The 12,174-nt window shown below is 36.4% G+C and overlaps 1 protein-coding gene across 1 annotated transcript in view; it reads left to right on the top strand.

The window, feature by feature from the left end:
- LOC145693619 (uncharacterized) overlaps positions 1-12,174 on the top strand; it is a 127,869-nt gene that overhangs the window by 29,252 nt on the left and 86,443 nt on the right. The window contains exon 6 of the mRNA XM_081769774.1: positions 3,896-4,373. Coding sequence (XP_081625900.1) covers positions 3,896-4,373 — 478 coding nt within the window. The remainder of the gene's footprint in view (positions 1-3,895; positions 4,374-12,174) is intronic.

The following is a 12,174-nucleotide window of genomic DNA, read 5'->3' as shown; positions in this document are numbered from 1 at the left end:
GGCTTTTATCACAAAGACATAATTGCAGTTCATGAAAGTAATTTTTCCTGTACTATTAGACAAATTAATTAGTGTATTATACCGGTGTTACAACTTACACATTAACAACTTACTACTTAATCTTATACAGGGTGTTTCAAAATGAATGTCGGGGTTTTAAGGCTTTGCAATACTTACTATTTTTAACGTACAATTATAAATAATACAGCAAATGAAAGAGCAACTCATACAGTTGTAGCTACAGATGTTCAATGTGAGCACCATTCATCACACGATACACATCGAATCGATAGGCCCATTAACTTTCCACCGGGATATGGTACAAAACACATTCACTTTAGGGGAATCTCGTTACAACTGTACCATCTCGTGGGGATTTGGTGACCCTCAGATGCGAACATTATGTGTTCATATCGCCACTCAGGTGAAATGTCGATTCATCACTGAAGACGACATGATCCAGAAAATCTTCATCGTCATGTAGCAACATTTCATTTGCAAAGTTGGCACGTAAACCGTAGTCTGTAGGCTTTAGAGCTTGTAGCAACTGCAAACGATAAGGACGTAGTTGTAAGCGTCTCCTTAAAATCCTCCATGCAGACAGTTGCACTGCAACTACAGATTCAGTCTTTGCAAAATGTAAAACCAGGGCTCATAACGAGTCACTTTTTAAACTAAAAGTTGCTTTTTTTCAAGTTGGTCACTAAAAGTTACTTTTTTTTCAAATTTGTCACTAAAAGTTACTTTTTAGGGAGGTAAAGTGACGTTTTCGTGTGATTTATATTTTGCATTGGCAGTTTTCTAAGAAAAATGTAAAAATAAATGGAAAAAGGCAGAAATTTGTTACTCATTACTCTTCTGAAAGCTTCAGAACTTGCTCCTACATGTGAAACAGTCAACTTTATTCTCACTTCAGCTTTTATTCTTTCTAAAGCACATTGGGTAGTTGGTGGATGCTTAAGCTCTCAAGGTGGGGTTGAGACCCTTCTGTGTCGATCATAATAGTCTTTTAGTTTTTTCTCGTAATAGTTAACGCTCCGCTCAACGTTGTGTGTGTGTGTGTGTGTGTGTGTGTGTGTGTGTGTGTGTGTGTGTGTGTGTGGTTCATCATGTTCGTCTTGTGTTATGCTTCTTGCATGTTCTTCTTAAGAGTAGGTGATGAATTTGAATATTTCATGACTTTGAGAACCCTCAATGCTAAGTTAAATATAATGTCTGGGATGAAGAAATTCGTAAATAGGCCAGAACTGGTTCCACTTACTCAGAAGCTTCTTATATCTGCTAAGTGCTTACCGTAACTACAAAGCATACTTAGAAAACCTAAGAAAGGAGGAAGCTCAAAAAGAAGAATTAAAGAAGAAGAAACAGAACAACAAAGAGAGAAGTGATGGAGAAATTGACAAAGTAAAAAAATGGACATGATGAGATTTTAGTCACTTTTTCGCGTGCTTTTGGCCACTTTCGTGTGCTTTTGGTCACTTTTCAACTATTTACAAGAGACCAGACCACTATGAGGCCTGTAAAACACAAAAAGCTTTCTGCTCACTAATCGCCATCTTTGCTGCTAGCGCTTTCTAACGACAGACAGAGGAAACAGTGCATGCGCTTACGTGCGTACAAAACCGTTTGAGTTGCTCTTTCATTTGATGTATTATTTGTAATTGTAATAAATAATACAACGCCTTAAAATTCCGATATTCATTTTGAAACACCCTGTGTATAAAGCTAAATCTTCGTAGGTTTGTATGTTCGTCCCATATAAGAATCCACACCATTGGCTTTGGCATACTTCTGGGTAACAGCACAGAAGAGACCGTAGGCTAAATTACATATGTATATATTTAAAAGTAAGTGTGTGTAATACCTGTAAATATTGAACCATGTTGCATGTGAGGTATGCAACCCAAAGTACCGTACTGTTTCTAGGGTTGCTTATCTTTTCAGCACGTGCGAAGAATGAACTCTTTGCTAGTCTATGTATAAACTTCGGTGGTCGCTGCTGCCTTCTTCGTTATTAAGCAGATTGATGGGATTAGGTTACTAGAATTTGGTTTATTATTGGAGAATATCGTTGTATTTGTGTCGACCAAATGTTTGTTTTGCAAAGCATTTTGATTTCGCACTTACGTTTTCGACTTGTTTCTCGAGAAGGGTAATTCTTCAGGATCAAATTAGGTTAAAATTTTATAATTAAACATAGACATGCAATGTTTTAGAAGAATTACCGCACTTGAAGAATTCATATAATCTTCTAGGGCAGTGTTTCTCAACCTGGGGTTGCGAGAGTGTTTCATGGGGGTTGCGAAGATAAGCGGAAGAGACAAATATAATTAGAATTTAATACCGGAAAATATTTTTAAATATTATTTTGAATTTTATTCTGATAGGCATATTTTTATTTTTATACATATTGTTAAGAACAACAAAAAATAGTTCTGCTAAACATTTTCAACAGGTGCAAAGTTGCTTAAAAATCAATTTAAATGAAAGAGGTACGATATGAAACTAATGAGAACTACATATTAAAATACTAGAAAAATACAAATGCAACAAAACCTGTATATTGAAATATAATTAAAATTAAAAACTAATGAGATACCGGAGCATGGTGTGATTTCACTGGTGCGGTAATGTCCGGTTCAGTTTTCGTGAAGCACATGATCAAGTCATTTAAAATACTCACTAACTTTTTCAACAATTGTCGAAGTTTTTTAACCAAAATTAGAAATCACTTAATTTTTTCTTATGACCCAAAATTAAGGGAGTTATGAAGTTTTAAAATTTTCAAACGGCCTCCCATTTTGAAACCGTATGATGGATCGGATTCAATATTTGTAATGTGAATGAACTGACCAAATTTAGTTTTAACCCGTTTGCTTTCAGAGAAATTACTGTATCCACTATATACAAAAAATTGATTCTACTATTATAGAAATAGATGGATATCGTAGGATCTCCGCAATAGGTATATTAAAAATCCCACACAAGCTTATTACAAACCAGAAATTATAAACAGGTTGCTGGCAAGAGGATGTGATCAAATAGGGGTCACGATAGGAATTAGGTTGAGAACCACTGTTCTTGGGTATTCGACGTTTATCTTCATTGAAGAATGTGGATGGTTAGATATCTAAATTTGTTTGGTAAAGTATAGCGTCCCTTTTCAGGACCAAAGCTATATGAGACAAGTCTACAGTTTAAGGGCAATTTGAACCACCGTAATATGTTGAAATTTTAATGCCGTCCCATTGGGATTTAGACCCGGGATCACGTGCACCAAAGAAGTAGGCTCTAGCCACTACAACAGTGCAGAGGACTAGCTGTCGAAATTATCAGAAACACATTTAAAAAATAAACATTTGAAGTGAACAGTTTACTTACTCTGGTCACTTAACATGGTCATTTACTCTGAGAGAAGAACATGGACTGAAAGTATTTGAGAATAAGATCCTGAGACGAATATTCGGACCCAAGAGGAACGGGAATGGGGAATGGCGGAAACTTCATAACGAGGAACTACATAATTTATATGGTTTACCAAACATTGTTAGGGTCGTCAAGTCTAGGAGGCTTAGGTGGGCAGGTCATGTAGCTAGAATGGAAGAAAGTAGAAACGCTTTCAAAGTCTTGACTGGAAGACCAATCGGAAAACTACCATTAGGAAGACCTAGGCGCAGATGGGAGGACAATATTAAGATGGATCTCGTAGAGATTGGAATACAAAGTAGAAACTGGATGCAGTTAGCTAAGGATAGAAGTCAGTGGAGAGCTTTTGTGAACGCGGCATTGAACCTCCGGGTTCCATAGGCCATAGAGTTAGTTAGTTAGTTAGTGAACAGTTTTATGTGTTACAGAATACAACTTTTTAATAGAATTTTATTTTTTTATATTCCAGCAAACGAAGGCTGAGCTCAGTAAAGCAAGAGAAACGAATTTGGTAGTGGAAGACCTAAGAAAAGAAGTAGAAGGTTCCCATGTGAGGAACAAAGAACTGCTTTCCGAAATGAACGAAATGAACCAAGTAATTAAACAACGAGGGGAAGCTATTTCGAAGCTAAACAACATAAATTCAGAACTTGAACAGAAGACTAAAGAATATGAGGCTAAAATAAAATCGATGCAAAAGGAACTGGAAGATGGTATGAAAGAGTTGCACGAAAAGCAGCAAACTGTGGAGAAGTTGGAATGCCAGTTAAGAAGCTCTGAAAAGGTTCAGACGGCGTCGGCTTCTGTAGAAGACTCTCCAGAAACTCCAGTGTCTGAAGTTGAAGGCTTAAGGGACCAGGTTTCTATGCTTGAAAAAGAAAATGAAGAACTGAAGAAAAAAGTTTCGGAGTTAGAAAAGGAATTGGAATCCTCAAATAAAGAAGGGGGTAAGTGGTGAAATTTATATGCTAAATAACCATTTAAAATACTATAGTAACCCTGATGAAAACTTCAACGCTTTTTAGGTTTAAATTCTCATAATACATGTCAATATTTCACTCCAAATCTAAAAGTATTATCCGAATATTGTAAAGTATAACTGTAGTAACAATAATATAACAAGGAAAAAGTAGAAGACAACTACAAACATCTGCTTTCTAGTTAGGATTTTGATCCACCAAGCTTGTAAGGCGTTGGTTATGTCCGTTTGTCATCATCGACTTCTTATACGCGTACAGATTCAAGATATAAACAATACATACATAATTGCAATAAACAGTTCGGGTTTCCTCATTTCGATTTACCACTTGTCGTTATTCAACACACGAAGAGCCAATTTCTGCTCACAATTTTGTGTGTGTGATTACACTGTTATGGATCAACAGCACCGCCTCCTAGATTCACTTACCTGCATGTTCATTCTTTTCAAAAACCATTGTCTCCCGCGTGAACGCTTGTTTTCTAATTTCGACGCTAGAGTGCAGCACGTACTGTCCATTTTTGTAAGTAAATCTTTATGGTTTGCATAGGAATGACCACGCTTTTCCAATAGTTTAGAAAAGAAAATGGTCTTATATTGTTGGGTATCATTCTGCAAAGCAAGAAAAGCCAAGTTGGAATATAATGGAGTGTTATTTCATGAAATACCATCCGATAATGAACTACGTAAGAACATTAATAGGGGTATATATGAATGATGCTAGATTTTCTGTTTTTTTCCTCAAGCCTTTGGAAGTTGCATATACGAAACTCTCTAAGTCAATAAACTAACTATATACTCCACATTTGATGAGTTGAACAATGAGGTATATTGATGAGGATTTATAAAATGAAAAAGATCTCTCCAGTATTAGACTTCCAAACTATACTATGTATAAGTGTTGGTAGTCTTATAGAACGGCTATGTCCTTCGGTTGACAGATATCAGAGCAAAAACGGCAAGAGCTATCGACATGCAGTTTTCGGGAATCGATTCAGTGTCCCAGGAATATTTTCCGTCTCCTTGGACTACCTTCTACTTAAGCCGGAAGTGGTTGAAATCGACCACTTCCGGTTTCAACAGTAAAGTTTATAACTCAAAACGGTGATAGATAGCCACAAACTGTTTTCGGAAATTGATTCATGGTCTCAGGGAAATAACCTCTGCACCCCTATATTTCAGTAAAACTGGAAGTTGAAGAAATTCAGTACTACGTCCAGTTTCAATGTTGATTTTCATATAGCAAAAATGATAAGAGACTTTGCGAAACGTTTCTCAGTAATCGATTCAGTCCCAAGACTATACTCCATGTCTTCAATATAGTATTCAATTTGCATAGCTTGGAAGTCTACTGTAGTTTCACAGTCAGAAACGATAGTCACTTGTATATATTGGATATTGTTGCTCTCGAGACAAGATTTAAGCTACTTCATCTCAAGAAGCTCTTGCTATATTGTGAGACAGCTTTGTCATCTCGTTTCTCATAGCTGCTGTCTCGTATCGTGGGCAACACTAATTTTAATACTAAAACAATGTATAATTTGGCTTAGAGTAAAAACAATCTATATAATATATATATATATATATATATATATATATAGAGAGAGAGAGAGAGAGAGAGAGAGAGAGAGAGAGAGGCCCAAAAGTAGGTATACAGTAACTTACTGATCAACCCATTGCTTTTTATATCATTTCTTATTGCTATCCATAAGGTAGACTTAGTTTCTTTATTATTTATTCTTAATGTATTTATACTTATATCTTAAGCTCGGAACAACCGAAACAAATGAACCTATAAGCTAGAATGTTAGAGGGTATACCTGATCAATGCAGGGGTGTAGGCGTGTACCTACTTTTGAACCACCCTGTATAATTACTCTTATAGTTAATGGCGCCGATTTCTCAGTAAATTTGGGAGGGGGGCATTCAGATGCAGAAGACATATATGAGGATTTTAAGACAAATTGCATTCAAATTATACCGAATATCGCATATTCATAAGTACAATGCGGGGGGCCGGGGCCCCCGCCCCCAGGATCGGCACTCTTGCTTATAGCATCGGAGTTCCTTCACACGAAAGCATAAAATTATATATATTGTATTTAGGCCAATATATGATTGAGCGTATTTTCATTTTTGTGCCTCAGCCGTAACATCAACAAGTGTTTCTATTTGAACAAATATTTTTTTCTACTTCTTCAATGACTACCGCATATTATAACTTTTACGCAAACCATTTAGATTTCTTTACATTCTTTTTATTAGCATGTATTGTGTACGTACAGATGTCAAACTGCAACGCAACAGGATTGACTGTCAAACGGTAGGATGCCATGGTAGGACCTGCCACCTAGTGGCGAATTCGTGATGAACGGTACACGCATTTTTTGGCTGATTGAGCAGGCAGCTTAGAGGGAGCGGACGGATGTAGAAGGCAGTGATCAACAGCTTCCATTTTAATAACTACAACTTCCAAGTAGTGCGTTCCGTATTCAGAGTTGCGCTTTTAGAAAAATGGGAAATTATACTCAGCAGGCCTTCCCAATGAACGTGTGTTCATTACATAAAGACTTTTTCCAGACATTCCTATTCTGTTCTTATTCTTTCACGCTACCATCTTTCAAACTGTATCTTTTGATGTGCCAAGCAATATTCAAATATTCACTCGAGTATTTATTTATTTTTTGTTACTGTGGACAGTTTCCCCAGGTTAACTTCATTGTCTGACGTCTTTTTTATATTCCCATTATCTACACGTGACTCGCTTGTAGACTTTATACTTGCATTCTCTTACATTAATTTGCTTTATTAAGGTTGGTGTAAAGGGACAAGTATTACCGCTAGATGTCACTACAGTCTTCGTATCTCTTACGTGTATTTTTTTTTTTACCTTTCACGAAAATTTACAATTTCTCTTACAAATTTCAACCTAGAGACTTCAAATCTTTAGAAAAGGAACTTCATAATCTATGCAAGGGAACAATCCGTGCCGATTTTTTATTTAGAATTTTCTTCATTGTTGAAACAGTTACATTGTTAAAGGTTTGGATATCCATTTCAACATTCAAGCCATTTCAACATTAAAGAAAATGCTAAATAAAAAATCGGCACGGATTGTTCCCTTGGATACATTATGAAGTTCCTTCTCTAAAAAAAATTTGAAGTCTCCAGGTTGAAATTTATAAGAGAAATCGTTAATTTTCGTGAAAGGTAAAAAATACATGAGAGAGATAGGAAGACTGTAGTGACATCTAGCGGCGAAACTTGTCCCTTTAAACTAACCTTAATAAGTCTTCATTTTGGGAGCACGGTGGCTCAATGGTAGAGCGCTTATCTCTGCTGTTGTGTGGGGTCGTTGGATCAATCCCCGACCAAATAAGTTTGTGGCGGGCAACATCATCTCGTGTACTTCTGTTTCCACCAACTTTCTCATTCCACCAATTCTTCCATCATCATTCATTTGCCTTAATCATTGTCTCCCTTAGGCTAAAGGGCATATTTGTGGGACGTCATTTCATGTCTTCATTTCTTATCTGTAAGAAATTTATCTCACCACGTCAGATTCTTCGTCTGTTTTGAAGTTTTGCAATGATCTCAGACTTAGATTTAGGCTATTTGAGAAAGCGTTACCCCCCTGTAGCGAACGCGGCCAAGGTGGATATTCAGTAATTTTACTTTCACCAGAGTTGTAAATCATACTGTGAGCCAGTCAGGGTTTTCGGGTCTTTTTGCCAGGTCCAGGTGTGTAATAGCAGAGTTCCAATACTCTGCACAAATCATCTTCCAAGCAGCTGTTTCTTGCTACAATCCCTTTGCCTGGCAACACGTCTTTCTTTTTTTCCCCCTTCCTTTTGAAATCTTTTAAACAGCAGGCAGTCTATTGTTCCGAAATGCAACAAATACGCTCGAGCTGACGTTTTCTCCGCGTTTTTATTGCTTTCGCGTTTGTGATTAGCCATCTACATTTAAATACATGGTCAGCGTATTCCAAATGTACGCATGAGCAATAAATACGATTTGCGATCGCCTCAAATAGCCGGATACTTAGAGTGCAACCAAGCGCTGGCTCCCTTTTCCTAATGCTTTAGTATCGCTTGTTTATATGGTAGCAGACGGTGATTTTACAGAGTTGACAACAACTTAAAGCATTAGGAAACTAAACGTGCTTCAGGCAAAACCAGAAAGTAATCGAGAGGGAGAGGCAGTATTGGTAGCAGATAATACATGTTGTTCGTTCTCGGTATTTCATCTTTCTTAAATGATAGGCATACGAAACAACAGAAATAATTGTTATTTCAGAATACTTTCTTCTAAGATTAAGCAACACGGCATGACCATTTGAAAATAATAAAATAATTTATTATTTTTATTATTATTTAATAGTTATGATGCATTTGTTGTGTCAGTGGCATCGCAAGCGGTGAGAGATGACCCAGGGCATCGCGCTTTTAGAGACCTCACAAAGACAAAGAACCTAAATACAATTTGACACTGATTTTATAAAGACCCATCGATTCAATGGTTAATAATGTAAATACAAACAATTATGAATTCGGATTTGTTTACATAAAACATTACATAATGGTTGCTTGAAACAAACTTATCATCTGTTCTTGTAATATTAGGCCACTAACATAGGAGACAGGCAGTGAGCTTCTTTAACATTGTAATAAGGAAAACAAACAAATGTTTCATTTGTTTAGCACTAATAACTTCGTTGAGATTAAGGGGCCGCGGTGGCTCAGTGGTAGAGCGTTCACCTCTGGTGCTTGGGGTCCCGGGTTCGATCCCACCCCCCGCCAAGTGAACTTTGTGGTGGACAAACACCGTGTGCGTGGGTTTTCTCGGGGTTCTCCCGTTTCCTCCCACTTTCTTCATTCCACCATTTCACTCATTTCTCATAATCACCGTCTCCTTTAGCCTAACCGGCATAACCGTGGGACGTAAAACTCAAAGATTTCATTTCATTTCTTTCGTTGAGATTAAGTGGTTTCGAAAATTTTTAATATTATTATTATTATTATTATTATTATTATTATTATTATTATTATTATTATTATTATTATTATTATTATTATTATTAAGTATTTAAAAAAACAGAGGCGTTACAAACTTTTCTTGCCCAGGGATCCGCGAACATTTCTTGTCAAGGTCATCGTAAGAATTTACTACGCCGCCGCTAGCTGTATATTGCCATAATAAATTGGAATTAATTTCTTTATAATAAGCAGCGTTCGAAAAATGCTTCTGTCCAACGTAAGTGTAATGTTATGTACTGCAGGATATAATTTCTGTAAACCTCTCAGATTTTATTGTGATTTGACTGCCGACTGATTCTGTTTTTCTTTCTACTTCTTTATTGGAAACAAAAGAGATATCTGGGGTAGATAAGGCATGAAGCAAAGGTTAAAAGGAATGTCCAGGTGGTGAGGTCAATGGATGCACCCCGCAGACTTAGGTGAACTAGAAACACCTGACAACTCCTTGTCATACTTTTCGTGGAAACAATCAAAATTCCAGTACAATCATTCAGTTCGCACAATTGTCATACTAGTGACAGAGTGTGAAACTACACGAGTGGTTAAACGGAACGGGTCGTGTGATTTTAGTGAACTCAGAGTAGATAGCTCATTCTCATTAGTGTCCGTAATTGGTATCGAGTTGTGTTTTGTGTACTCGATATGTGTACTTGGTAGAACAAATAAAAGTTAGCATTTAGCATTCTGGTTTCAAAATCGCTGAAATCTCGGGTTCATATCCTAGATTCGTTTATTAGTAGTAAGAACTATTGTTCCGCGAACTATGGATTATAAATTAATGTTACTGGCGAAAAGTCCAGTTGTCCATCAATTACCAGTTATCTGACTAAATTTATCAAATTCCATCTAAACACAGTATTAAATAGTATTGCACAACATTATTAAATAAATAATGTACTGAATAATATTTTAAAATTCTCGTACATGTCACTCGACATTCAATCAAACAAAAATATGGATGGTATTTTACTTGGGATGCAGATTATTGAAACATATTCTGCAGTTGGTAACCACGATCCGCTCACTGTTCTGTCGACACAGAAAGGAAGGATATGGTGTAAACAGTGGGCAACAAGAATTCTATGCTCTCTAGGCATATAAGGGCGAGGGCTATTGTGGTGGACTCCGCAATGAACAGAACTTTAGAAATGCAAGGAACTATAAGAGATACCTTCGCGGCTGTCAGTTCTAGTGTAAAAATAGTAATATGTTGCTTATTTACCTGCGAGCTTTATAATCAAATAAGAAGTAGTAATAAATACGAATCTTTCATTGCTTGTGGGAATTTATTATTATTATTATTACGAAAGTAAATAAAGTTACTTCATTACAAGAAAAACAGCCAACAGGTAATAATAATTTGAGTAAAAGTTATTTAATACAACATTAAGTCAAAGCTTAGTTACGATGAACAAATTGTCTGCTATTAGGCATTTAAGGTAAACTGTTTGTTTTTAGAAAATCCTACGGAATACTAAACACTTTTGTGTGAGATATTGTTTAGTTCATGTAATGAAAAGTGACAAAAGAAATCCAACCTGGCTTCAACACTAACGGTATAGTGAACAAGAGAAAATCGAAAAAGGACAAATTGCTTACCGTTGGGCGAGCCACTACGGTATTTCTTTACTTTTCTCACCCTTTTAAGGACCTGAAATTCGGTTAGTCGGGGCTTGAATAATCGTGGCTGTACTGTGTTATATTTTACCATCCTCGTACAGGCTTATTTGTTTTCCAATACAAGATTCACCTTTAATCCCAATGCCATAAGTTCTGTTTTCTCTATCCCTAGGCCGGTATTTTGATTTGATGATAAGTTTTGTTTTTCTAAATTAATATTCGTGGATATGTTGGTTCTGTTTGGTTCATACCAGATGTCATATATTTATATTGCGGTTATGTTATGAGTTATCTATGATTAACATGATTTAGAGGCGTATGCGTGACTATTGTAGTCATAGCAAGAACTCTAGACATCGATAATTCTTACACCAACATTCATGAACATTCTGTTTAAAGTGAAATAGAAAGAATTAGCTACATTTCGGAAAACTATTTTAATAATGTAAGATATGTTTATTCGTGTCTGTGGAAATAGCCCAAGTACCGTATCATGACTAGGCACTGACAAATATGAAGTAAGTACATACCTTATTTTTATATTGTAGAATTACAGATGGTCATATAATACAAGTTCTGTAGACGACACACTTCAGTATTCGGAAGTATAACTTTAATGGTCGGATACAGAGTCCTCCTGTTACTATAATCTCGAATAATACTGAGGTCAGACATGTGTCTCCTTATCTTTGCAAGACGCCATGGAAGTCTAATTTTTAATGCTTATGCGACATAATACTGAGGTCGTACACTTAATGTACTCGTGGTCAAATAGTTGATACGTGTACCTACAGGAATATATATGTGTATAATCATGTTTGTCAACACATGAACTTACATTACAGTCGTTCTTTCAGAAAAAATGTTTCGGGGGGGGGGGGGACACACTCGGTATTCCGGAGGGCACTGCTGTTACTATTCTATTTATTATTATATAATAGACGCATTATTTTGGTCTCCTCCGTGGGGCACTCTCAGAGCTCCGGGGGGCAGTGACCCCCAAAAAACATGTCTGGAGGAAACACTGGTATGACGTTGTGTAAGATAGTTGACTTTGGTACGTGGAAACAAATTCAAAGACAGAATTACAAAGCAGTTTTTTTTTACAGA

This window comes from Thermobia domestica, chromosome 8 (assembly GCF_964235325.1).
Source record: "Thermobia domestica chromosome 8, izTheDome1.hap1.1, whole genome shotgun sequence".
NCBI lineage: Eukaryota > Metazoa > Arthropoda > Insecta > Zygentoma > Lepismatidae > Thermobia > Thermobia domestica.
Note: the sequence above shows the minus strand (reverse complement) of the source record. Positions and strands in the feature narration are given on the sequence as shown.